Genomic DNA, 27,839 nt, shown 5'->3' on the forward strand with positions numbered 1-27,839 from the left:
GATCAAATAAGGATGTTTAAAATAATAAAAGAATTTGATATGCTTGATACAGGGAAGAATGGGATTCTCGTGGAGAATCATTTTTAAGTTGGGCTAGGCCATTTAGAGGTGAAATCAGGAGGTATTTTTCAACATGAAGCTGGTAGAAATCTGGAAAATTTCTCCACCCAAAAATGCTGTGGATGTTTGGTAGGTTGAATTTTCAAAACCAAGATCAAGACATTTTAATTGTGTAAGAATATTAAGGGATGTGAAGCAAAGATGGGGGAATTGAGTTGTGGTGCCTCTCTGAGATCTAACGGTGGCTGAATGGTCTACTTTTGTTCTTGTTCTTTTGTTTCTATGGGGAGAGGTAAAAAATTGAAAAAAATAATATATTTTTAATTTTTTTTCCTAGTATAGCCTTCAAGGATTTATCCATCCATTAGTTGACTATTAGCTACATAGCCCCTGCCTTGAAGTACAATAGATGCTGATGCATTCTTCCCAACAGCTTTGTTTATCAGCTTAACATTTCTGTTGCATTTGGCGCTGAGCTTGAAGGAACTCTGCATCCTCAACAATCCCGAAAGTGAAAGTTAATTCTGATTGGAACACAGGCCCCTCTCAGGCCAGTCTGCAGTTTCTGTATTGTCCATTCTTTTTCTTTGTTAATTATTTGTTAAGGCAACTAATTAAGTTTCCAACCGTGATGCGGAAGATTTGTTTACTTTCATAGAGTCATAGAATCCTACAGTGCAGAAGGAGGCCATTCGACCCATCGAGTCTACACAGACCACAATCCCACCCAGGGCCTATCCCCACAACCCCATGCATTTACCCTTGCTAAACCCCCTGACACTAAGGGGCAATTTAGCATGGTCAATCCACCTAACCGCACATCTTTGGAATGTGGGAGGAAACCGGAGCACCCAGAGGAAACCCATGCAGACACAGGGAGAATGTGCAAACCCCACACAAGCAATGACCCAAGCCGGGAATCAAACCCGAGTCCCTGGCGCTGTGAGGCAGCAGTGCTAACCACTTTGCCACTGTGATTAATGCCACCGCATTATTTCGTCAAATGATGGAATCCATATCTACACAAGTCAACTATAACTTAGATTGAAGTATAATATGGGTATGGTAGTGCAATGGGTATATTCCTGCACTACTAATCCTGAGGAGGTCAAATCTAACAATGGCAGGGTAATCCGAAGAACGTGAGTTCAGTGACAATTTTAAAAATTGAATTTAAGATGAATTTGTAAAGTAAAAAAGATTGCATTAGTAAAAGTCACCATGACATTGTCTGATTGTTGCAAAAAATGCAGATGCTTTTTAGGGAAGGAGATCTGCCATCCTTGCCTGGTTTGATCAATTATCATTCCAGCCCCACACTAATATGCTAACTCCCCTCTGGAGTAGTTAGACGAGCCACTCAGTTGCATCAAACCACTACACTGAAAAATAAAAAGCAACATATGGACTGCACACGGTTGAAGAACAAGGCCGACCACTGCCACCTTCTCAGAGCAGTTGGGGATGAGCACCAAATGTCTACATCCTGAGAATAAATGTTTTTAAACCCAATTATGATGTAGAAACCCTAACACTATAAAACCCAAACTCAGTGACTAGCTGCACCACAATATACTGAGCTACACAGAGTAGGTAGGTAAAGGAAAAAAACAATTTGTATTTACATAGTACCTTTCACATTCTCTAGAAATCTCAGAACATTAGTAAAGTCAATAAAGTACTTCTAAAACTATCATGACTGTTGCAATGTTGGCAAATGTGGCAGCTATGCTAAATTCTCCCGAACAGGCGCCAGAGTGTGGTGACTGGGGGATTTTCACAGTAACTTCATTGCCATGTTAAATACTTATAACTAATAAATAAACTTTAACTTTTAATTTAGACAAAGCACAGCCCCACAAACTGCTTTGAAATAAATTATGAGATGATCTGTTTTTGGTAATTTTGATTGAGGGGTAAGTATTGACAAGACACCAGGAAGATCTCTGCTTTTTAAATAGTGTAATCGTTTTTCATGTCAGATCAGAGTACTAGTGCTTAATTAGCTAGTCTCTTGCAAGCTTGGCTTAGCTAATGGTGTTCTTGTGTCTGGATTGGCCCTCCAAGAAATATTGAGGGAATACTCCATCGTCAGAGTTTTCATCCTTTTGGTGAGATGTTAATTTTCTGCCTTGGGCTGCTTGTTTCTGTGATTGAATTGAATGTTAAGAGATCTTAGTGGTATTCAAAGAAGGTTATTCTTTTGATATCCTGGCCAACATTCCTCCCTCTATCAATCAGCAAAAATTATATGCATGAACTTCTTCACTTCATTGCTTAATCGCAGAAACTGTGCTTTAGTAGTCATTCATTCTTTAAAATACTTCTGAAACTTTTCAACATGAGATGGTATTGGCCGACTGGACGACCAATCCTAGGAGGCACAACAAATCAGTCAATGATTGCTGACTTGTGACCTGCTTAAAAATGTACGCATATACAGACATTGGGTGAGCATGCCATAGTTGAATAGTTAGCTGGCAGTTGCTATCCAGGCCCACTGATAAAGAGAGGCTTGCTGGGGAGAGTGGGAAAATGCCTGAAAACGCAATAGGTTTGTTCAGATCCTTTGGGGTCATGAACAAAGAGACTTTATTTGTTATGTTTTGAAATGTTGCCAGGATGCCCAAAGCAGAGAGCCTTCAGTTGCTTAATATGGACATTCTCCATTTTTCTCAGAACAAAAGTTTATTATTTTTGAAATTAAGATTTTAAAGCCATCCAAATAGTTGTTTTGAAATCCCTTGTTATTGTGTACAGGTTGACTTAGCTGAAATGACCAGATTCAAGCGATTTTGCTGGAAATGTTTAAATCAGGAATGTATTTCCCGATAATTTTAAAGAGCAATTGCAATAGACTCCAGAATGCTGAATGCCAATGGGCCATCTTTACCTGGTACACACAAAATACAGCAATGTAATTGATTTCTGATACATGAATCAATGTATTTTCTCCTCTGCTCCCTGTTTCAGAATGTTGATTATTTAATTTGTACCTTGGGTAATACGTTGCAGAGGTTGAGATTCATGCTTGTTTCTTGTTCGTTTTTAAATCTCTTCTCTTTCTCTGTCCCCATGGAAAAGGATGGGCTAATCGTTATTTTAGTTGTTGCTCTCTGCAGAAGAGAATCCTTGTTAAAACCCAGAAGATAAAGAACCTTTACCAGAATAAGGTCACAGCGATTGTGTTCACCATTAAGTGGAATGAGTAATTACAATGGAAACTCTTTTGCAGCCTCAGGTCAGGCAACTGTCAGGAGGCTATGATGGAACGTGCACACTCGCTGTATATCTAAATCCTTGATAACTATTGTCAGTAAGATCAACCATCCTATCTGCAGCAAATGTTCAATGGGTGAATGCACATCCTGTGTGATACTGAGTTCAAAGTCCTAAACCTTTAATCTAGGCTGACACTTGCTTGCTGTACTGTGGGAATACTGGACTTATTAGAAATGACAACTTTCTGCTAAGATATTAAACTGAGGCTCCACTTTTTAAAAATCTTTCATGGGATGTGAGCATTGTTGGCAAGGCCAACAATTGTTGCCCATCACTAATAGCCTTTGAGAAGGTGGAGGTGAACCGCCTTCTTGGGCCACTGAAGTCCATGTATCGTAGGTACGCCCACGTTGCTATTTGAAAGGCATTTCCAGGTTTTAGAACCAGCCACAGTAAAGGAATGGTGATATAATTCCAAGTCAGGATAACACGTGCTCGAGTGGAACTTGGAGGTTGTGGTGTGCCTGTGGCCATAAGAAATAGGGACAGGCATAGGCCATTCAGCCCCTCAAGCTTTCTCCACCATTTCATAGGATCATGGCTGATCCAACATTCCTCATGTCCACTTTCCTGCCCTTTACCCATAACCCTTGATTCCCTTACTGATCAAAAATCTATCTATCTTAGCCTTAAATATACACAAGGACACTTCCCCCACAACTCTGTGTGACAAGGAGTTCCAAAGAGTCACAACTCTCTGAGTGAAGAAAATCTTCCTTATCTAAGTCTTAAATTGGTGCCCCATTATTCTGAGATTATGCCCTCTTAGCATTTACCCTGTCAAATCCCCCCCAAGAATCCTATATGTTTCAATGAGATCACCCCTTATTCTTCTGAATTCCAATGAATAGAGTCCCAATCTGTTTAACCTTTCCTTGTAAGACAGTCCCTCCATACTGGGGATCATCCTAGTGAACCTTCTCTGAACTGTCTCCAATGAAATAATATCTTTCCTCAATAAAGGGACCAAAACTGCTCACAATACTCCAGATATGGTCTCATCAGTACCTTGTATAGTTGCAGCAAGACTTCCCTACTGGTATACTCCAACCCCCTTGAAATAAGGACCAACATTCCATTAGCTTTCCTGATTACCTGCTGCACCTATGTGCTGGCTATCTGTGTTTCGTGCACAAGTACCCCCAAGTCCCTGTGTGTTGCTGCAGTTTTTCTCCATTTAAATAATACTCTGTTCTTTTGTTCTTCCTTCCAAAATGAACAACTTCATATTTTCCCACATTATACTCCATTTGCCAGCTTTTTGTTCACTTACTCTATCAAATTTCTTTGTAAACTGTATCCCCCTCACAGCTTGTCTTTCCACCTATTTTTGTGTTATCTGCAAATTTGGCTACAGTACATTTGCTTCCTTCCTCCAAGTCATTCATATATATTGTAAACGGTTGCAATACCAGCATTGATCCCTGTGGAACCCCACTGGTTACAGGTTGTCAACCTGAAAAATAACTCCTTATCCCCACATGCTGTTCCTTGCCCATTAGTCAATTCTCAATCCATGCCAATATACAACATCCAGCACCATGGGCTCTTGTCTTGTGACTTAACCTTTTGTGAGGTTACTTGTCAAATGCCTTCTGGAAGCCCAAATCCAACAAATTTACTGGTTTCCTTCTATCCATTCTGGTTGAGACTTCCTCAAAAAACTAATAAAATAGTCAGATGCAATTTCAATGCTGACTCTGCTTGATTGGATTATGATTTTCCAAATGTGCTGCTATTACTTCCTTAATAATTGATTCCAACATTTTCCAACAATGAATGTTAGGCTAATCGGCCTAGAGTTAACCAATTTTTGCCTCTCTCGAATAGGGATGCCACATTAGCAGTTTTCCAATCCTTCAGTACTTCTCCAGAATCCAAGGATTTTTGAAAAATTACAGCCAATGCGTCTGGTGCCCTTGTCTCTCTCAGTTTCAAGTTTGGAAGTTTCCCTCGGATGGATGGAAAAGATCCCACTACACAATTTAGAAAGGCAGGGGAATTCTATCCAGTGTCCCTGCCATCATTTTCCGTACATCCACCAACATCACTAAAACAGACCATCAGGTTATTTTAATATTGATGGCCCTGGAACCTTGATGTCCACAAATTAGCTGCTGCATCGCCCATATTGCAATGATACTCAAAAACTACTAAATTGGCCATAAAGCACATTTTGCTGTTCTGAGGTTGTGTGTGGCACAATGTAAATGCAAGTTCTTTCATTTTCCTTTATGTATCCCTGAAGGGTCACAGGTCTGTTCTGAGTGGTACAATTAGTCCCGGTTGGGGAGGGAGGTAAAGCATGAGGGGTTTTTTTTTATTACAATCCCCAGCCTTCAGTTGGGATTTCTGTGTTAGTTTATTCTCTGTCTTGGTGATGATGCCTGCTCTTAGAACAGATTTGCCAGTGAATAATTCCCCCTTAAGGCAACCAACCCTAATCACAAATCAGTGCATTCGGAGCAACAAGCAAAATAAGGGGTGAATGCTTAACAAATAAGAAGAACTCTTCTTCTTTATTTGTAATAATGAATATTGTGATTTCACATTTTATCAATAGTCAATTAGAATTTTTAATGTTTCATCGTACAAATTGTCATGGAGCTGAACTTCACATCAAAGATTGGGGGTTTGAGAAATTGTGTGTTGAATAACACAGTCAAAGCACTTTTACATGTATGGAGCTTAAGATGTGAGAGGGACCAGCTGCACAAATGACTGCCCCTGGTTAGGAATAACGATTGTAAAAGTAATCTTCCATAATAGGTTAGGTGATGGTTGTACTGTGTTGAATGAGTTGTAGAGTCTGATGGACTTTGGAGAACACTTGTTACTTTGGAATTCCTCCATATTTTCTCTGTCTTACTCCACACTCAGTGCTTACTGATCCAGGGATCTAGTCCTTTTGGAGCTCATTTCATACAATAGTGCACCAAAGTGGTGGTTCTTTATATTGAGGTCAGTCCGTTATTGAGCTGGGAATAGCCATCATAGCCAAGCTCAGCCCTGATATCACCAGCTATCCACATAGATGCAATTTCCAGTAGGGCAGTGTTCAGGTTCATAATGGTATATTTCACTACTTTCTGATGCACCAAAATGTGCTATCCTCCACTTTATCCTTGGGTAGTGCATTTTTCTTTATTGTGCTCTGTTCTGTTTTGTATATTTTATCTTGTGTGCCAATTACCAGAATGTATCACTGCATAATTCAGTCTCTTAATTGTGTTATCTATATTGCCCATCATATTGCAGCTTCAACACAGCCTATACGACAGATATCGTTTGACTTTAAAGAATGAAACCTGGCAATAGCATAATCTGCTCACATTTACAAATGCTACTGCAGTAACTGATTTTATTTCATGCATTAAGCATACATGGACACGCTTGTATGGTCACATCAGTAAATTACCCGTGAGGCACAGTTGACCTAGTTTCTCTGACTCTTCATCTTTTCCTGTGGTTGCTTTCCATTTATCAGCACTGCATGCACTCTGTTCTCTTAGTAATGAGTAGTTAAAAAATCTCCCATTAAGGCCAAATGCCTGGAACTGTTATCCGTCATAAAGATTTGAGGCTATGAGCGCACTGCTTTAAGTGAAATATCTTCCTCCTCTTTGTAGAGATAAAGTTAATGGGAATTTGGGGATTTAATCCTCCTAAACCACTCCTGTGATTTCTAAGAGAAGTAATTCAGTTTTGTAATTCTAGTGGATTAGCTTTAAATTTCTCCAGTGACTCCCTGTTTTAGAACTTCTGAACCTCTGGGGTTGTGCCAGAGTGTTCCTTTGTGGCCTCAGAAAATTAAGACAATCCTAATGCATATAAACACTGGTTAAGAATGAACAACCGTGAACTATTTCTCATCGCTTAAATTTCTCCGGCACAGCAAGCAGATGGTTGAGGGGCATTGATCCTCCTCCACCTGGGCTAACTGGTGGAAGGTGGGTGCAAGCCAGAAAAGCTAGCAGAACAAACTGACCAGTTTTATCCCTTCCATGTTTTGCTGAATGCCATCTCACAGTAACTGAGAAATGTGGAACAGATATCCCACTGGTGCTTGCCTGCTGTGTGCTATTGTGCTACCTCTGTTTATTTTTAAAAATCAATTTCTTGCAAAATAATTTCTTTACATCTTGTTGCCTTGCTGTCATTTGCAGTATTTTTGTTGACCTGATGCCTGTTAGAAATGTTAGCCTTTTTGGCACTCTGATTGAGATACATTGACTTATTTACGACTGAAGAATTCTTAGGTTAATTACGATATCACGGCTGATAACTTGGCTACAGCACGCTGTCAGCCTCAGTAACTCATTCAAGCCAGTACCTGCAATAAAACCATCCACATCAGCTCATTAACCACCACAGACAGCCCAAAATAGAAGGAAGATTAATGTTTATCATTTCATTCTTTCTATCTGTGGAGTTCCTAATGCTGCAGCTCTATCTTCATTGTATTTTTACTAGTTTCAGCATATTCTATGTGCTGTCTAATTGAGATCCTCCATCTGAGTTGGAAGGAGGCAATCCAAGGCGTTTGCTGTCTTTTGCTCCTTCTGATCGGATGAATGGTGAAAACTTTCCATGTCTGCTGACTGACAACCTGGTCACTCAGTGAATAATATTAAATCAACGTTAAACTTGGGCAAGGAAAGGCACTGAGATAGTGTATTAATTCAACCCAATACAGCAAGCAAAGTTTGAACCAGGAAATAATGCATCAGTGCATACTGAGAATAAATATGCTTAGATCAATGTTATATACCAAACACATACATTTGACTTCAATTCATTATTTACTGATCAGATTTTTTGATCATTTTAACTGTTAGACATTTAGTACATTCGGATCATGTCATTAAAAAGTTCTCCAGTATTAAAACTGCCAAGATCACAGTGGCAATATTTGGTTTTAGTGAACAAGTGTACATCACCTTAATGGCCATTATTATGCTGTCCTAAACTGCTGCTACAAGTTCCTCTTAACACTCGGGTTTGTAGCAATGAGTAATTGCTCTTGTCAGTTAAGACTCTATTTTTCATTACACTGCGGAATATGGGCTATTATCCAATATTCAAGCTTTTAATTCTGACTCCTTTCAGGACTTCCTTACAGACTTGGTAATGTCTGAGGTGGATCGATGTGGGGAACATGATGTTCTCCTCTTCAGGGAAAACACTTTAGCAACAAAAGCCATAGAGGAGTATTTGAAGCTTGTCGGGCAGAAGTATCTCCACGATGCCTTGGGTAAGTGTTGACTGATTCCGCTGGATTGATTGATGATTGCTAATGCTGCACTGTAGTGCAGGTACTGTGGGAGAGTGGTGGCTTCTAATAAACTGGTGTGAAGTGTATATGCTGGTTTCATCCTGTTAAAACAGAGTAAGGCAAAGAAGGCACATTTCAATGACATCTTACTGTTGGTCAAGAGAATACACAACAGCCCACTTTCCCTGAACACAGGTGAAGGGGAAAGTACATGGTTTGGGACTGTTTTACTGTTTAATTATTGGAGATGTGCTTTCTATTGGCTCCAATTTCACTGTTGCTGATGCAGTCCCATATATTGTGACACATTCTACAAGGTGCTCTGAATTCATGTGGTTCATGTGCCGGCACACTGCACCACCTTTTGTGCTGCTATGTTGCTAGTATCATGTTACAGTGACACACTGTGCAGGGTACCTGCTCTACTTACTTGGTTACACATTGAGGCACTTGAGTGGGCATCAACTTCGAAAGCGCACAGTTGTTCAACAGAGCATAATTTACATTGAAGGGACTGACAGCTGTTTATTCTCCCACCACAAGAACACATGAAGTAGGAGCAGGAGGAGACCACATGGCCTATGGAGCCTGCTGTACCATTCAATAAATGGGTTTCAACTCAACTTTCCGATCCACTCCAATATCCCTTGATTCAGAAAATCTGTCTATTCCAGCCATACGTGCATTCCATGATGGAGGATCCACAAACATCTGGGGTAGAGAATTCCAAAGATTCACAACCCCTTTAATGAAGTAATTTCTCCACGTCTCAGTCCTAAATGATCAGCCCCTTATCCTGAGACATTGCCCCGTGTGTTAGATTCTCTGACTTTTGGAAATAATCTCTGTCCACTCTATCAAGTTAGTACTTTGGGGACAAAAACAGAAAATGCTGGAAAATCTCAACAGGTCTGACAGCATCTGTGGAGAGAGAATAGAGCCAATGTTTTGAGTCTGGATGACCCTTCGTCAGAGCTGAGAGCAAAGACAATTAGAAGGGATTTATATTATGAGGATGGGGGGAGGCTGTTATTGGACAAAGGAAATGTAAATTATCATGAAGAAGGCTGAGAGATGTGCTGAAAGTGTCCAAAAGTGATCAAGACGTGCGTTTATCTTAGGACTTAGGGGAGATAGTGGTGCAGTGGTAATGTCACTGGACTAGTAACCCAGAAGCCCAGGCTAATACTCTTGGACAAGGGTTCAAATCCCACCATGGCAGCTGGTGGAATTTAAAGATTCAAAAGTAATAAATCAATAATTGAAAACTAGTCTTGGTGATGGTGACCATAAAGCTATTGTCGATTCATCAATGTCCTTTCGGGAAGGAAATCTGCTATCCTTACCTTGTCTGGCCAACAACAATGCACGTGACTCTTAACATGCCCTCTGAAGTGGCTGAGCAAGTCACTTAGTTTGAGGACAATTGGGAGGGAAAACAAATGCTGAACTTGCCAGTGAAGCCTACATTCTATGAAAGAAAACAGGGGGAAAAACCTTCAGAATCTTGGAAATTTCATTATTCTCAAATTTCAGAGAATATAACCCAATTTACTCAATCTCTCATCATAGGACACTTCCCCTCATCCCAGGGACCAGTTTAGTGTGAGATTGGAAGCCTCTTCAATCTTTGAATCCTTAACTTCTTGAGTGAGCCTCGGATGCATCTTTCATGCTGAGTTTTTGTTTTTCAATGGAATGTACTTTTGTTGAGTATTTTGAATTGTTTTTTAAATGTTTCTCACTGTTCATTTACTCCTTTAGTCTATTTACCCAATTAATTAGTCAGCTCTCCCCTCCAACCTGTGTAATTAGCTTTGTTTAAGTTTAAAATTCTGTTGGTGATTGGAATATGCCACTTTCAAACTTAACATGAAATTCAGTAATGTAGTGATCACTACTTCCCAGTGGATCTTTTACTATGACATTATTAATTAACCCTGCTTCATTACACAAAACAAGATCTAAAATAGGTTATTCCTACTGTGTTCCACAATGCATTACTGCAAGGAACTGCATGTAAACATCCTACAAATTATCTTCTGGACCACTTTTGTCAAATTGATTACCCCAATCCATATGAAGATTAAATTATCTCACAATTATCACATTGCTGTTGTTAAAATTCAATAATTTTGTGTTTAATACTATGTGCAATTATGTAACTACTGTTAGTGGAACTGTAAACCACTCTGAGTGTTTTTTGACTCTTGCTATCCCTAATTCCCACCCATACTGATTCTACTTCATGATCCTCTGAGACCAGATCCTTTCTCATTAATGTCCTTGTGTCATCTGTTATGAACAGGGCTACCCGTCCTCCTTTGCCATTATGTCTGTCTTTCCAAAACATTGTATCCAGGAATATTTATTTTCAAACCTTGATCACCTTGTAACCATGTTTCTGTCACAGTGATTAGCTCTAAATCATTTATTATTATTTGTGTCAGAGTTCATCTATATTATTGCAGATGCTTTGTGCATTCAGGTTTTTAAAAAAACCATTTAATTTCATTTTTTACTTCTATCCCCTCTAATGATCTTATTTGCCAATGTACAATTTTTGTGTTGAACTCTTTATACCTTCCTGTCCACTCTGTTTGCCTTTACCCACATCGCAATACTGTTCTGATGCCTTGACCTTTTTGGATTTCTAAGTCTTCTGTTACCCCTGAATTCTCTCTCTTCCCCCAAACCCACCCACCCCATACTTTGAGTAGTTTAAAGCCATATCTGCAGCCTTAGTTATACAATTGGCCAGGACACTGGTCCCAGCCCAGTTCAGCTGGAGCCCATCCCAGAGGAATAACTTAGTCTTTCCTGAATACTGATGTGAGTGTTTCATGAATCAATACCCTTTCTTCACACACCACTATTTAGGTCTTGCATTTAATTCTCTAATCTACTTCACTCTCTTCTAATTAAATCCTATTTTATCCATCATTACCTTGCCAATTCATCTTGCTTGTGTCCTACTTCAGGAGAGTTCATAAAGGCACTTTATGAATCAGATGAAAATTGTGAGGTGGACCAAAGTAAATGTTCATCCAGTGAACTACCAGAACATCAGAGTAACCTCAAGATGTGTTGTGAACTGGCATTCTGCAAAATCATCAATTCCTACTGGTAAGAAACAGTCTTCAGAGAAATGTTGAGGGAAACCACAGCTGATGTTGAGAGAAAAAGCAATTATCATCTTTTCAAAGAGTAGGTCTAGTTTCCTAACCATATGAGTATTCAGGTCATGTACTGACACTGCCACAAGATACAGGAAGAAGTCTCACAACACCAGGTTAAAGTTCAACAGGTTTATTTTTTTTTAATACTTTTCCAATTCAAATCAAATCAAATCCAGTTCAGAGTCTCAACAAGTTGAGACATTTCAGATCCAGGCTGACAAGACAGGGCAAGCGACCAAACCACCCTGTCCTGGGCCTGATCTACATGAGCCAAGCTGATTGGAGAAGGGGGAAGGTTCCTCCTCCAAGACTTGAGCTTATTTGCATCTTAGCCAAAAGGCCGAGATGCCGCTTTTAAAAATTGCTTCATATGAAACATATGAAGCTTCAATGTAACCTAATGACCTCAACCAAGTGCAGCATCCTCTCCATACTACACTTGATCTTAGCCAAAAGGCCGAGAAGCGAAGCGATCAACAGGTTTATTTAGTAGCACGAGCTTTCGGAGCGGAAGGTGCAGCACTCTAAAAGCTCGTGCTACCAAATAAACCTGTTGGACTTTAACCTGGTGTTGTGATAATTCTTACTGTGCCCACCCCAGTCCAACGCCGGCATCTCCATATCATGCCACAAGATAGTAAGCATGCAGGAAACCATTCAGCCCATCCAATTCATAAGTGAAAAACACCATATGCACTCTCCACCACAGCTGCAATTTGGCTCTTAAACGAGGATGTGTTTTTCCCTGCGAGCTTATCTATCTGTAAATCCACTACATGGGCTGTTCATTCTTTGTGTGAAGAAAAAAATCCTGACAACAATCCTAATTAGCCATCCAGCAGCTTGGATCTATTTTCTTGATTTATTTATTGTTAAAACAGAAAATATGGGAAATATTCAATAGATCAGGCAGCATCTGTAGAGAGAGAAACTGTTAATTTTCCAGGCCAATGATCTTTTGTCGGAACTTGGAAAAATTAAAGATGTAACAGGTTTTAAGCAAATACCGGAAAGGAGCTGGCAATGGGACAAATAAAGAAACAAAAGATACCGATAGAGGAGGTATAAATGGGAATAGCAGAATCATTACCAACAGCTGCCTGAAAAAATGTGGCCAGAGGTTATAATCTGATATTATTGAATTCATTGTTGAATTTGGAGTACTTAAAATGAGCTCGTCCCTGAACTTCATTGGAACACTGCAGGAGGCCACGAAGAGAGGGATCAGGATGAGATGGAGAATTAGAATACGAGGCAACTGATGGTTTGTACACTGCAGTCCAAACGAGGTGTTCTGCAAAGTGGTTTACCCGGTCTGCATCTTCCTCCGTGAAGAGACCTTATGATGAGCATTGATTGCATTATATTACATTAAATGCATTACAAGTCAATCACTATTTCATCTGGAAGTAATGTTTGGATGTCTGGATGGTGGTAAGGGGGCAGGTAAAAGAGTGTCTCCTGCACTTGCATGAGCGGGTGCTGTGGAAAGGATAGCTAGAGGGACTTGGATGATTGAAGTACCATGGTATTGCAGAAGAAATGGTCCCTTTGAAATGCTGAAAGGAGTTTGGTGACAGAAATGGTGGAGGATGATTTATTGGATTTGTAGAGACTGGAATGTGAGGCAGTATTTTAGTTTTGTTTATATTGAGCTAATTTAGTTTTGCTGTAATTTATCAGCGTGGAATTTGTATTTTCTCCCACCAGTCACTGGTTGCATCTTTACATCTTCCTCTCCACTGTAAGGTAAGAATTCTGCAGAAATCAGTGATGTTCTCAAGGGTATAGGATTCTTGATATGATTTCTGGATGGTAATCTCAGTCGCATCAAATTAGGCCTAGAAAAAGAAAATATAAAGACAAAAAAGTTAGTGACGATCTGAAGAGAAAAGACAGACCATTGCTCTGGATTTGATACATCTGCAGACCTGGCATGTTTAAACAGAGAGTCACTTGAAGAAGCCCTTGAAGTCAAATGTAAAAATATTGCTGAAGGAAGAATAGGAATGTGAAGGAACAGAAAAACTTGCTGCTAAGTTGTGCTGAGATGAGCTCCATTTATTCACTGATTTGGTTTAAAAAGAATGTCATGGATCAAGGTCTGTTCTTTTCTGCTTTTCTTCCAGTGTGTTTCCGCGTGAGCTAAAAGAAGTGTTTGCCTCATGGAAACAGCAATGTTTAAGTCGTGGGAAGCATGATATCAGCGAGCGCCTAATCAGCGCCTCACTCTTCCTGCGCTTCCTCTGCCCGGCCATTATGTCACCCAGCCTCTTTGGACTGATGCAGGAGTATCCGGATGATCGAACATCCCGCACGCTCACCCTCATCGCCAAAGTCATCCAGAATCTTGCCAATTTCACCAAGTATGTGATTTATTTACCAATTACACCATGCCATTGCAAGTCATATTACTTCATTTTGCATGTTTCAATTATGCTCATGTGTCATGTGTGTTGTCGTTAACTAAAATTACAGCTGCAATGTACCAAATTTGTCTTTTTAAATCTTGGGACCTGAATGGACATCAGAAAGTGTGTAATTTGATGGTGGGGGGAGGGGAGTTGTCAGATGGTTTGTGTATATTGAAGGGGGTATTGTGGTAACAAGCTGAAGATGTATATAAACTAATTTACTGTGGTGTGGGGTCTCAACTTTTACAATTTATATAAATGACTTGGATGAAGGGTCTGAGGGATGGTTGCAAAATTTGCCAACGACGCCAAGATAGGTAGGAAAGTAAATTGTGAAGGAGATTATAAAGGGACATAGGTAAGTGAGTGGGCATAAATCTAGCAAATGGAGTATAACGTGGGTAAATGTGAAGGCAATTTTGGCAGGAAGAATGTAAACGATGCTTATTAAATGGAGCGAGATTGCAGAGTTCTGAGGTGCAGAAGGATCTGGTTGGCCTAGTGCATGAATCACAAAAGGCGGTCTATACAGGTAGAGCAAGTAATTAGGAATGCTAAACTAAGGAGGTTGTGCTTTAATTCTGTAGGGCACTGGTCAGACCACATCTGGAATATTGTGTGCAGTATTGGTCTCATTATTTAAGAAAAGATGTAAATGCATTGGAAGCAATTCAGAGTAATTGCTCCGAATAATACCAGGAATGGGCGGGTTGAGGAAAGGTTGGAGAGGTTAAGTTTGTATCTGCTGGAGTTCAGATGAGTAAGAGACAATTTGATCGAAACCTTTAAGATCCTGAGTCTGAATTGCGCTGTGGGTGAGGCTTATCGCACCCGGAATGCTGCTACTCCGATCGGAGCTTTGAACTGCGCAGGCGCAGTGAGAAAACAAATTTGTAAAAATGTGCCCCTGTCACATTGCTCCCTGGCCGCAAAAAGTGCATAAAGTGGCCCGGGAGCAATGGCCCCCACAGATATCGTCCCACCCCCACAACATAAACGTCCCCCTTATCCACCTATCCTCCCCCCCCGCTACCCAGACTGATCGCAACCCCCTGCCTCCTTTCTCCCCACTGATCACACACACACACACACACACCCAGAGAATGATCCGGCTCTGCCTCCCATCCATCCCCAGAGAAACATTGGGCCTCAACCCCCTCCCCCCCAGAGAATGAATCCCCCTCCCCCCCACCGCCACAGAGAATGATTGCCTCGCCTCCTATCAGAGAATGATCGGGCCAACCCCCACTCCCCCTCTGAGAATGATCGGGCCTCCACCCCCCACTCTCACCAGAGAATGATCTGAGCCGTCTCCCTTCCCACCACCACCCGCCCCCCCCCCGCCCCCCGCATCACCGATCTGAGTCATGGAGCTGTTGGAAGCTCTGAACTTACCTCTTCAGAAGCTGGAGCGCCTGAAACAGACCTTTGCCGAGCATCTCTGTTTCACGCCGAATCTAGACACGCGAACGCAATGGAAAAGGGGGAAATGCTGGTTAATTTGGGCGGGCAGCCCAATAATTCAATTTAAATGCATTTAAATCGCCGTTGCACCTGTTTCAGGCGCGATTTGGATCGTGGCCATTTTCGGGCCTTGGTAAAGTGGGCATCTGCGCGGACACGGGCATGGATCGCGTTAATGGCCTCACTCCCGACTTTACCTTTTCAGGCGCGACGCAACGGTAAAATCGGGCCCAGAGTGTTTTGTGTCTCTAGAACTCTTCTTCAAAACGTAATCAAAGCAGAATTTTTGAATTATTTAAGGCGGAGTTAGCTAATTTTTTGATTAACAAGGGGGTGATAGGTCATTCGGGGTAGCCAAGAATGTGAGGTTGAGGTTACAATCCGATCAGCCATGATCTAATTGAATGACAGAGCAGGCCCAAGGGACCGAGTGGTCTGCTCCTGCTCCTAATTCGTATATTAACTAAACTTGTGGGTGCTTCCATCAGATATGATTTTCTGAATGCGGGTACGTAGTTGACATTTTGTTTAATGCTGGGGTATGAGCACTAAGTTATGCATTAGTGTTCAGCAATTCAGCTGGATCAAAGGAAAATTTATGTTAAGAACTGATTTTTGTTTTGCTTTAACTTCAGGGGCTATACACAGGATTCTGCAGGCTACACCAGTAAAAAATACTTGCAACCCATCCACCATCACCCACAGAGACTACATTTTGTTCTTTGATCTCTCCTATTGATATCCATAGGTTTGGGAACAAAGAGGAATATATGGCATTTATGAATGATTTTCTGGAACATGAGTGGAGTGGGATGAAACGCTTTCTGGTAGAAATCTCAAACCCAGACACCATTTCTAACACACCGGGGTTTGAAGGATATATTGACTTGGGCCGTGAGCTCTCTGTCCTGCATTCGCTGCTCTGGGAGGTGGTGTCACAGCTTGACAAGGTATCTTTTTAGTGATTCAATAATGCAAATATGCGAAGAGTTAAAATACACAACTGCTTGGCGATTAATTGTCAGTCATCATTAAATGATGCAGTTTCCATGGCAATGCCTCTACCAGTCTGAGTCCACTAGCCAACTAATCAGTACTCTTTTCTCATACAGTATAAATTAGTTCCTTCCCTTGGATTTGTATTCTTGTGATTGTCCTGATGAGTGCAAGATGAAAAGCTTTAACAAATGATCTCTTTTCTTAGCAAAACTTGAGTTCTGCACTGCCAAATTACTATTTTTAAAAATTGTTAAAAATTAATCTTTATAAATTGAGATTTTTTTTAACCTTGTATTTTAAAGGAAATTTAGAACATTACTTGCATGATTGATGTTGAAGTTATATTGAGGTTGAACAATATTACTTTGGGATGTCAGGAAAATTCTCTGCATTAATGGTGGCAATTGATGGAGAGAAAGACAAAAGCATGGGTTGGATCAAGAGGAGTTCAGGAATCAAAGAGTTGCTAAATACAGTTAGAGAAAGAAAGACATCCAAGTATGGACATTGGAAAATCAAAAAACTAGAAGGGTTTGTATCCTCATTGTGAATAAAAATTAAGAACACCATTTTGAGTGTTAGTTTTTCACCTGATGTCCCTGTTAAAATGGATCGTTTCCACAGTATAATTTCAGAAGGGCTGGAAGGTTAAGCATATAACTTGTTTCAATTTTCCTTGACAGGACAACAAATATTTTTATTTTTGGGCTGCATTTATGAATCATTTGTTGCTTTGTGATGTTTCATTGGACTGATCATATGTATTAGGAAGGCTCCTAGTTTAGTCCCTGATCTGTGGTCAATTGACTAATTTCTGCTAGAATGATGGGTGTGTGCAATTGACCTCAGACTCCATGGGTGAGGGAGTAAATAATTACTTTTAATTGTCACCCAAGATGGACAGGAGCCAATGAAATCAATGTCCAAGATGAGTTGATGATAACAATTTCTGATTCTTTTGCTTGGTTACTTCCACGCCTCAGCTGAAACTTATCCTGTTTTCGTTTGGTACCTTCTCAATGGAAGTACAAAACTTTACTGCAAGAGCAAACGTGAAATGAAGATGTTTAACTAAAAGTGGCATTTGTTGTTAACTGTCCAAAAACAACTAATTTGTTTTTGTCTCCTACTATTGTGCTATCTTTTATCGATGCAACTGAAAGTAAAAATTGAAATCAGAAACGTTAACTTGATATGTGATATTAAAATGGTTCTGCAAGCATGAAGAGGTTGGGTTTACTGTCATTTTTCAATTCCTTGTTCCTTTTCCTGTGATCGTTCCCAACCATCCTTCCCTCCCTTCAGATGGATGCTACCTTTCTGTTTCATTGCTTTGTTTTGAAAAAAACATTTAGATGTTTATTTTGCATGGTTTTGTATCTGAATGTTGTGGAACAGTTTGAAACCACATTAAGTAACTTAGTTTTGTTTCTAATTTATTTTATATCCCCTTTCTCTCCCACCCCATCCTCTCCATTTATTCCCACCCTACTCCTGCACCATTTTTGCATCCTTCTCCACCACGGTCATCATGGTTGTGTTGTTCTGCACTGCTGCATTCTGGTTCGCTTACATCAATCGTCATCCTCCACCCAATAAAATGTGGATGTTTCCATGGCATTGTCCAACCAGGGTGAAAATTCATTTCTACAGGCGACAGTAGCGAAACTTGGTCCACTACCACGCATCCTCAGCGATATCACCAAATCACTAACTAGCCCCACACCAATTCAGCAGCAGGTCCGACGATTTGGGGAACGCGTCAGTTCATCCCCAAATGTGAGTGGCAGTGTGTCATCTGGACTGCAGCGGATATTCGAGGACCCCGGTGACAGGTAGGAATGGGCCATTTCTGTCAGAATTTCCCCATTGGCATCCATAACTAATGGTGGCAGGCCCCTGGTTGAGTGGGGCTTCCCTATCATCAACAGAAAAATCTCTTATTTTCTTGCTCATGAATCAACTGCCCAGATTTAACAGTAGTCATGATGGTGAAACTGTCAACATTTGTCTTCATTACTCTTCTGAAACTGATAGGAGCATAGGAGATGCACAGTTAAATGTGGAAATCCAGAAGTCACTCTAGGTGATTCAACACTTTTCCACAAATAGCATGATCTGCAAATTGCGAGTAGAAATCACTGAACTAATGAGAACTTTTCCTTTTAATTCCTTTAGTCTTGAGAAAGTTTTATATTGCTGAATGAGGAATAATTGGGCTTTGAATGACAAACTAGATTCATAATTACTGCTGAACTGCCTCACTGTTCCTGATAAACTAATTTTATCAAATGGAACTTCAAATTTCTTCATGATGCTCAGCATTTCATGTTTTTTTTTAGTTTGTTTATGGTTTTTAGTTTCTATCTTAATCCCATGAGTATGTCCTATCATTTATTTTGCTTTATGTAAAATTTAATTAAAAGTGAAGGATAATAGTTGCATTTTACTTCCTGGTTTGTTGTCTGAGAGAATACTTCAGTATGATTGGCTGCTTACCTGGCTTGCTCATATCACTGTTGCTGGATGCCTGGAGATCACTATGAGCTGGTGGCAGATTTAAACTGACATGGGAAAGGGAGAATCCATGCTGCAGTGATCACCAGACTTTTGTGTTCATCTTTCTTCAAGGTCAGCAGTCAAAGTGCTGCCACTTTGCCACTGACTGAAAATTCTGGACCATAAAGTCCAATTGAAGGAGACTCAAGAATTCTGTCTGCTTCCAAATCTTGACAAGCCTTCAGACAGTGCCAACTTTCATTGGGAGGAGGCAGAGAAAAAGTTAATTGTCTAAAACATCAGAAGCAATTTAGATTTAGTTCCATTTAGGTTCATTTTTTTCTCTCTCCAAAAAGAGACTCGAGATTTTGTTTTCCTTTTTAAGAAATTTCTCTCATCAGATTGAGCTGCTGTTTCTACATATTAAAGACTACTTATGTCTACTTTCTGAGCTGTTTCTCTGTACTGCTGTAGTTGCTGTGCAGTGATCCGGTGATGGGATCCAGCATGGTCTGTTATCATTTCTCCCCAAGTTTTGATCAATGTTTATTGACCCTACATTTGTCTCTTCACAGATGTTTCCTGACTAGTGTGATTGCAGCATTTTCTATTTTTAATTCATATTCCAATGCAAATCACTTCTCAGTGGCTTATTCAAAACAGCCGTGATGAATGCATGAGAGCAGATTGACTGCTTCTCTTCTCAACCACAATTGCTTCTACTTGGAAAGAGGGCAATGGGATGGCCTGGGGTTGTGTGGCATTGATGTGCATAAGCCTTAAGAATGAATACCAAACAACGCAATGTTTTGGACCACTTATGATCAGTGCCATAGAGAGATATACACATTACTTCCTCACTTGGAGTGTAGTATAGGGATGTACTTGGGCTTCCCCATAAGATATTGTTGTCCAATGTATTAGTCCCTGGTGATTAATTGAGAATCCAGATGTAGCTGATTATATTCCTGATTTGCAAATAGAAATGTTATTGGACATGTGATCTCAATGCTCATTTGGAAAGTGTATGCCTGTGTGCTTTAACTTTCTTGTGTGCTTATTGATAACATACGAAAGACAGGGTGTGTATGTTTTTGATCATTTTGAATGATTTTTTTCCTGTGGACCCTGAATGTGGTAGATATTTATGTTAATATACATATGTGAAGTACATTTACTTTGTTCTATGTGGTTGGATTTAAGGACGATGCTGCTAAAATAGTATTACAGTCTCCCCATCTGTAGCTTGTCAAAGATTTCTATTGGACAACTCTGCCATAGGAAAGCTAACTCAGTCAGAGCATCTGCCTGTTCTCAGGTCCAGTGACCTTGAATAGCAGAGACAGGGACCGGGCAGCTCTCTTACCTGCTTGGCTGTCAACACAGCAAAGGTTATGAAATGGGCCAATTACTTGCTACCTTGACCAGGAACCATGTCTGGTCTGAGCGAGTTGCGGGTGGGAGAAAATTGAACTATTTATTAAAAGTGATTGGGAAATAGATGATTTTAATCAGTGTTGTGCACAAAAAAATAATTGTTTTTATTTGCAGTGATGTGCAGAAATTGCAGTCTCCAACTCAAGAGAATGTTGAAGCATTTTTACACACTAAGCAGCACTTTCCAGGCCAACCGGCCTCAACACAGAGTGTGACTTACTCTGACAGGGATGAAGAAGAGTCCATCCTACATAACGGCAGGAGTGTATCGCTAGTGGACCTACAGACCACTGTAGTAACTCAAGGGACAAGTAGTGTCCCAGTTCTTCCCAATGTGCCAGGACGACACACGGGCAGCCAGGCCTCCATTACACATACGGCAAATATCAAGCAACTACGAGAGGTACAGAGCGGGGCACACAGTGCTCCTCAGATCCGCAGGCCTCTACATCCAGCTCTGAGCCAGCAGAGTAGCCTGCAACCTCTGTCTTTTCAAAATCCTGTTTACCAGCTGAACAATCCACCAGCAGGAAGCAGTAAAGCTGGCATGGACTCCAGTTCTGAGAACCTAAGCTCCACAAGCTCCCGAAGCCACACCAATAGTGAGGAGCTGATCAGCAAACTGAGTGGCCCCAGTAATAGTAGCATTGAGGACTTTGCCAAACGCAGTGCGTACAGTGACGATTACTCCAAACGAAACACCATGCCTGACAGGAGCAACCTCCCAGTGGCATTGCCTCGGCAGAATAGCATTGGGCATTCACAGCTCCGCAGGACAGAGCTGTCAGCTCCCAGCAGCCGAGTAAAAGCACCTCATTCATTACCGCTGAGTGCATCGCAGAGAAGCACGGGTAGCATGTCAGGATTACCGTCCACATCACCTGAGCCACCACAAACTGAAAACAGATCGCGGCAACCATCAATCTCATCAAAAGGAGAAAGTCCTGTGCCGAAAGTCCGAGCAGTACATAGACAGCAGCAGTCACAGCAGGTGAGGAATCTTCTGTGGGCCATCATGTGGTGCTGCAATTATACAACACACCAAAAGGTGGCTGTCCATTTCATACCCTTTTACTGCTGTTCCTCTTCCGTCTAAAACTGGCGGCATCTTCAGTTGGGTGCAGTTCTGCAAATGCTGGTAGCCTTCAAAAGTATCCTCCAAACTGCCATGTTTCATTGTACCAGTAGGCTCTTTGGTAGCAAGTGACAGACACTGCCCTCAGCTGATGTCCGAATTTGTGTTTGCAATTGCATGTGTTACAACCACAGCTGATGTTGTTGATGAGCTGGCTGGATCCCTGAATGAAGTTTCTCAGTGATCATCTTTTTATTGTGAAAAAGAGGAGAAAGCTACTGACCTCAAAAACATAGAACTTAAGTAACACCTTTATAATGTTATTTTTTTCAAATAACTTAAGCACACGTTTTAACTGTGTAACGTTACTTTATGACCCTCAAATTTCCACAACTTGATGCTGAATTTGTGAATTTGACTCATACACAGGAAAGTGGAACAGTCGCATTGGTACTATTGGGGTATTTATTTGAATATGAAGTTGTGGGTAACGGGGAGGTTCAATTTTTCATTGTACCCCGCCCCCCGTACTTGATTTGAGAATGTAGAGAAAGCTTATTCCTTCCTACACCTGGATGATCAAAACCTACCCCCCCCCCCCCCCACCCCCCCACCAACACACACAAAAGGTTCATATATTTTGAGTGAATATATCAGTCAATATATTGACCAGCACACCAGATTTATAATTTGAATATTACATTGCATTTGTCAGCAATTTTCCCCATGTTTTGGAGAGATGAGCATCTATTTACCTTTCGCAGTTTCCACTGTAATATTCTGCTGCGTTTGCCCTTGTAGTTTGTGTGCTGGCCATCACAGATCTGTGGAATTAACGACACAGTTGCTGTATTTCTTTGGTAGTATTTACTTCATCTGGAATTGGTGTGAACCCTTTGTACAGACTAGCAGAGAGAAATAGCAGTCACTCCAATGCTCGCTCCTGTTAATTGTGGTGGCGATTTTCCAGCAAGGTATAAAAACTTACATTAGTTGTCTGACTCTGCAGGTCCAGTCACCAGTGGAGACTGCGACCATGTCACCAGTTGAGAGAACAGCTGCTTGGGTTCTGAACAATGGACAGTACTTGGAAGACGATGAAACAGATCAAATCCGTGAGGAGAATAAACATGCAGAAAGGGTAGGTAAAAAAAATGCTTCCTTCCCTCCCAATTAGAGTCTAGAGCCAAGGACACTTATTTACTTGGCTGAAGTGAACATTTTGAAACTGGGGCTGAGGGAAGTAAACCGTACAGTAAGGATGGTTAAAAAGTAGGTAATTTGTAATGGCCAAGATCTGCACCTTGTTTATCATTGAAGTTTAGTAATAAATGTGGCACAGTGACCCAGGTTTGATTCCCGGCCTGGGTCACTGTCTGTGTGGAATCTGCACGTTCTCCCTGTGTCTGCGTGTGTTTCGTCCGGGTGCTCCAGTTTCCTCCCACAGGCCAAAAGACATGCTGATTAGGTGCATTGGCCAAGCTAAATTCTCTCTCAGTGTACCCGAACAGTTGCCGGAGTGTGACAACTAGGGGATTTTCACAGTAACTTCATTGCAGTGTTAATGTAAGCCTACTTGTGACACTAGCAAATAAACTTCTTTTAAATCAGTATTAATTATACAGGGGTGTGCTAAAATATCAATGTGATTTAAACTGCATCTATCACAAGCTGGGCTGATGTTATCTGTGAGGTTATCCCAATCTGGGACACCAGTTCATCATTGAGTCATAGAGGTGGTGTATAGTTTTGTTCACAGGAATGGTGTGAAGAACCACATGCGAGACCCAGTGAGCACAGTAACCAGCCCAGTCGTAGTATTACACTCAGTAAAGCCTATTTATTACAATAAAGAAAACACACACATACACAAATAGTACTATATTGATCTAAGACAGTTCCATACAAGAAACTACTAAACACACCCACAGCATTTAAGTAGAAATTACCCTTTTTCATTTGAAGTACGTTTACTGAGATCTGAACCTTTTAAGGACTCCCCGTTTCCTAAAGCATATCCAATTCAATAGATCTATAAGCAAAGGCCTTTTTATAGTTACCACACTGTCTACAATTAAGGAGTTTATTCTGTGGGACGTGTTTTCTTGGTTCAACGAAGATGTAATTTTAACTGTCTCCACAAAGGTTTCTGCGCTCTTGCTTCTGGTCTGCTAGCTAGAACAGACTTACAGGCCACTAGATGATAAACCTGCTCCTCAGACTGCTAGGTGGAATCTGTCTCTTGCTTCCACGAGAAGGTTGCTAATTATACTACTGTTTCCCTTTAACAGTTCTTTCTCTGTATTGTCTGTCTGTCAACCTGGTGTTGTTAAACTTCTTATTGTCTGTCTGTACCCTCAGTTTCTGTAGTTCTAAAAGATTAACAGATGTAAGCCTTCCCTGGATGGTGCAATTGTCTACCTAAAGTGTCTCCTATTACCAGAACGATGTATTTTTCTGGTCTATTCACACTGCTGTTTCTGTCATTACTAAGACTCGCGTGCTGTGAAATACATTTTGAAATGCTGGTGGCTTTGAACCTGCTGGCATATTCACGACAATCCATCACCAGTCACAGACCTGTGAGCACCGATCCTTCACAGTGTTGGACAGGTCATAACGCTGCTTCCAACTGCACTTCCGGTTTGGAAGGAAAACATCTGAATTTGTATTGTTTTATGTTTTTCATGGTTCAAGTGGACACAGTATGAAAATGTCACATATTCATTGTTTATATCGTCTTGAAATCTCGAGTGGAAAAAAATTGCAACAAGTTGGCTACATAAAAATGTCACATCTCCGTTGGTTCCTAAAACTGTGATGACCATGCTGATTAGTTGCTGTAGTGATTTTCTCTTTCACATGCCGCTAATAAAAAAAGGCATTGACATTTATATGACATTATATCTTCTGCAGAATCTATGGGATGCACTGGTTGGTCACAGACTGCTGCAGCGGATTTTTAATCTGTGTGAAGATACTGCACTTTTGTATTGTACCCACAGTCAGAACTGCAGTTTTAAACGGTTACTTTAACCAACAACTGTCTAGGGCAGATTGAGTGAACAGACAAATAGAGTGATTGGTTCTGCAATGCGATGGTGGACTCTTTGCTGAGTGGGAAACATTTCTTGCAAGATAAAAACTACAGGATATTTCAATGTTTTACTTTCGCAAGAAAAGAACATACAGTGGTTGAAGTCCAAGTTTGCGCAAGAGTTTTGATTGTGTTTCCGAGTGATTGTTGAAGTCAATTTCCATTTACAGGTATTGATTCAAAATGTGTCAATACCACTGGGTATGTTGTTTATTCTGTAGTACTCAAATCAGATGGAGATGTTAAGATAAACATAGAAAAGGCTTTTGAAGTGAAAGCTATGGACTCAATCATACAGTTAATTCAAGAGTATCAGTAGAGTATTTAATTAAGCTTTGCTTTAGCAAAGATGCCAAAATTATGACCAGGGTTCAGATCATAGAAAGTATTGACATTCATCTGAATCCCTTTGATGTTGCTCCAAGCATTTGAATGCAGCTGCATCCTCTGAGCAGAATATCGGGAATTCTGGCCAACAGTGGATGGCAGTTTTCAATTGCAACAGTGGGCGTGGTAGAAGTGAGCAGTGGTGCTTGGGATGGCGAAGGAACTTGCAGCTGCTCAAGGAGCTTGCTAGCATGAATTCAGAGGCATGGAGTGAATAATGTCATCATGAAGTGTGCAGGTTGCACATCAGAATAATAAATAGTATGCAGTTACAAACAGTACTGGGAATGTACTCAGAATGGACTGGAATGTCCCACACTTACTACATCAGGCTAACTCTGAACCATGGTCATAGTTTTGGCTCCACTGCTGTAGCAGAATTTAAAATGAGTAAATAAAAAATAAAATACTGCATATGCTGGAATCTGAAGCAAAAATAAGGAAATGTTAGAAACATGCAGCAGCTCAGGCAGCTGTTTGATGTGTAAAAAGGAAAAGAAGATAGTGTTTCAGGATTTTAACCCTTCATAGAATCCTACAGTGCAGAAGGAGACTGTTTGGCCCATCTGGTCTGCACCAAATCTCTGACAGAGCATCTTACTCAGGTCCTATCCCCATAACCCCATGTATTTATCCCACTAATTCCCCCCTAACCTATACATCTTTGGACACCAAGGGGCAATTTGGCATAGCCAATCAACCTAACCTGCACATCTTTTGACTGTGGGAGGAAACCGGAGTACCTGGAGGAAACCCACGCAGACGCAGAGAGAATGCGCAAACTCCACACAGTCACCCAAGGCCGGAATTGAACCCAGGTCCCTGGAGCTGTGAGGCAGCAGTGCTAACCACTGTGCCACCGTGCTGCCCACCCTTCATCAGAACTTGTTCAAAAAGAATGATGGCATATTTAAAACAATTAAACATTCCATTATTTTTGAGCAACATTGATCTAAAGTAGAATTATTTATTTTATGAGAAACAAGTTTATTTTCGTATAATATACACTTGAGTGCCACATTGAGCACATGGAAACACCATCACCTGCAAGTTCCCCTCCAAGCCATGCACCATACTGACTTGAAACTGTATCGCTTGACAATTATTGGGTCAAAAACTTGGGACTCCCTTCCTATAGGAAGTGTCATTATAACAGCATTGTGAGTGTGCCTGTACCACATGGGTTGCAGTGGACCAAGAAGGTGGCTCACCACCAATACCTCCGAAGCAATTGGGAATGGGCAACAAATGCTGGCTTTCTTAGCAACGTTAACATCCCTTAATGAATAAAAAAAAATCATTCCCCAGGATATTGGCAAAAATGTCAACACCCGTTTTACTTACTAAGAAATCACGTTTAGGATCTTGTGCTATGAAGTTAGCTTAATTCGGTCAACCAAATGACGATGACATTCATATGTGTTGTCCATCAATTTTAGAATGTGGTTTTTGCACGAACAATATCTCATGGTGAGCTTCCCATCTTGCTTTCAACATGAGAAATAGAGTTGAGGGAAGAGAATTCTCCAGAGGTGGATTGTAAAATTAAACAGCAGTTTGCCTCCCGCCACCTTCACGCACCACGCAGTGAGCAAACTAAGGACTCCATTTTGTTTTCTCTTTCACTTCGGGTTTTCCCTATGCAATATTTCCTGACACCTGGCAATTATATAAAATTCTCTGAACTGTTGGAAACGTTTTGTGGAATAATTGTATTATCTTGAGATTGGTGCAATTTGTTTTGGTATTTGATTTGGATGAATGGGATAGAACTTTTCTTTGGTGTCTTGTATTGAGATGGTTTTCACTGATTTCTCTGACAGTATGAGCAGGAGATTGCGAAGCTGAAGGATCGGCTGAAGGTATCAAGTAGGAGGCTGGAGGAGTATGAGCGCCGCTTGCTTGCCCAGGAGCAACAGATGCAGAAGCTCCTGCTTGAGTACAAGTCCAGGCTGGAAGACAGTGAGGACAGGCTGCGGAGGCAGCAGGAGGAGAAGGACAGCCAGATGAAAACGATCATCAGCAGGTCAGCAATACTACAAGTTGTCAGAGAAGCAAGTCTTCATCCAATTCATTAAGAAAACATTTTCAAAAAACTTAGATCTCTAGGCCCTGAGCAATAAGTTTAATATACCTTGGTGTGTCAAATCAAAAGTCTTGTATATGACTTGTGTCACACAATATTGTTGCCATATTCAAATAAATACATAACAGCAATAAAAATCTCTAAGATGATGAACAGTAACCAAACCCTCAGAATTTAGGACATTAATATTCAGACCACGTCAAATTTCTTGAGTCATTTCAAGAGATGCATACCTGACACACACACTTAGCTGCTAATTTACTGGTGCCGGTCATAGCCATTACAGCATCAAAGATGGCCTTTGGCACATTGCGTCGCTGCCAGCTTTCTGTAGAGCAGTCCAGTCAGTCCCATTCTCTCACTCTAACCCTGTATCCTTGCAAGTTTATTTTTCACCAGTGTTTGTCCAATTTCCTTTTAGATTATCTCCACTTTCCCCATCCTCTCAGATAGTGAGATCCAGGCCGTTATAACTTGCGGTATCAAAGGGTTCTTCATCACATTCCCCCTGCATTCTTGCCCAAAGTCTTAAATCATGTCCCTTAGCCCTGTACCATCAGCTACTGGGGACAACTTTTCTTTTTT

General features: G+C 40.8%; 1 protein-coding gene across 13 annotated transcripts in view; it reads left to right on the plus strand.

Moving 5' to 3' along the window:
- rasal2 (RAS protein activator like 2) overlaps window positions 1-27,839 on the plus strand; it is a 365,152-nt gene that overhangs the window by 323,428 nt on the left and 13,885 nt on the right. For all 13 annotated transcript variants that reach the window (XM_078218017.1, XM_078218020.1, XM_078218016.1 and 10 more), the window contains 8 exons: window positions 8,452-8,596; window positions 11,599-11,743; window positions 13,926-14,162; window positions 16,423-16,624; window positions 18,306-18,508; window positions 20,724-21,600; window positions 22,694-22,825; window positions 26,992-27,194. In XM_078218017.1, the coding sequence (XP_078074143.1) occupies window positions 8,452-8,596; window positions 11,599-11,743; window positions 13,926-14,162; window positions 16,423-16,624; window positions 18,306-18,508; window positions 20,724-21,600; window positions 22,694-22,825; window positions 26,992-27,194 (2,144 nt within the window). The remainder of the gene's footprint in view (window positions 1-8,451; window positions 8,597-11,598; window positions 11,744-13,925; window positions 14,163-16,422; window positions 16,625-18,305; window positions 18,509-20,723; window positions 21,601-22,693; window positions 22,826-26,991; window positions 27,195-27,839) is intronic.

The sequence above is a fragment of the Mustelus asterias genome, chromosome 8 (assembly GCF_964213995.1).
Source record: "Mustelus asterias chromosome 8, sMusAst1.hap1.1, whole genome shotgun sequence".
Lineage (NCBI taxonomy): Eukaryota > Metazoa > Chordata > Chondrichthyes > Carcharhiniformes > Triakidae > Mustelus > Mustelus asterias.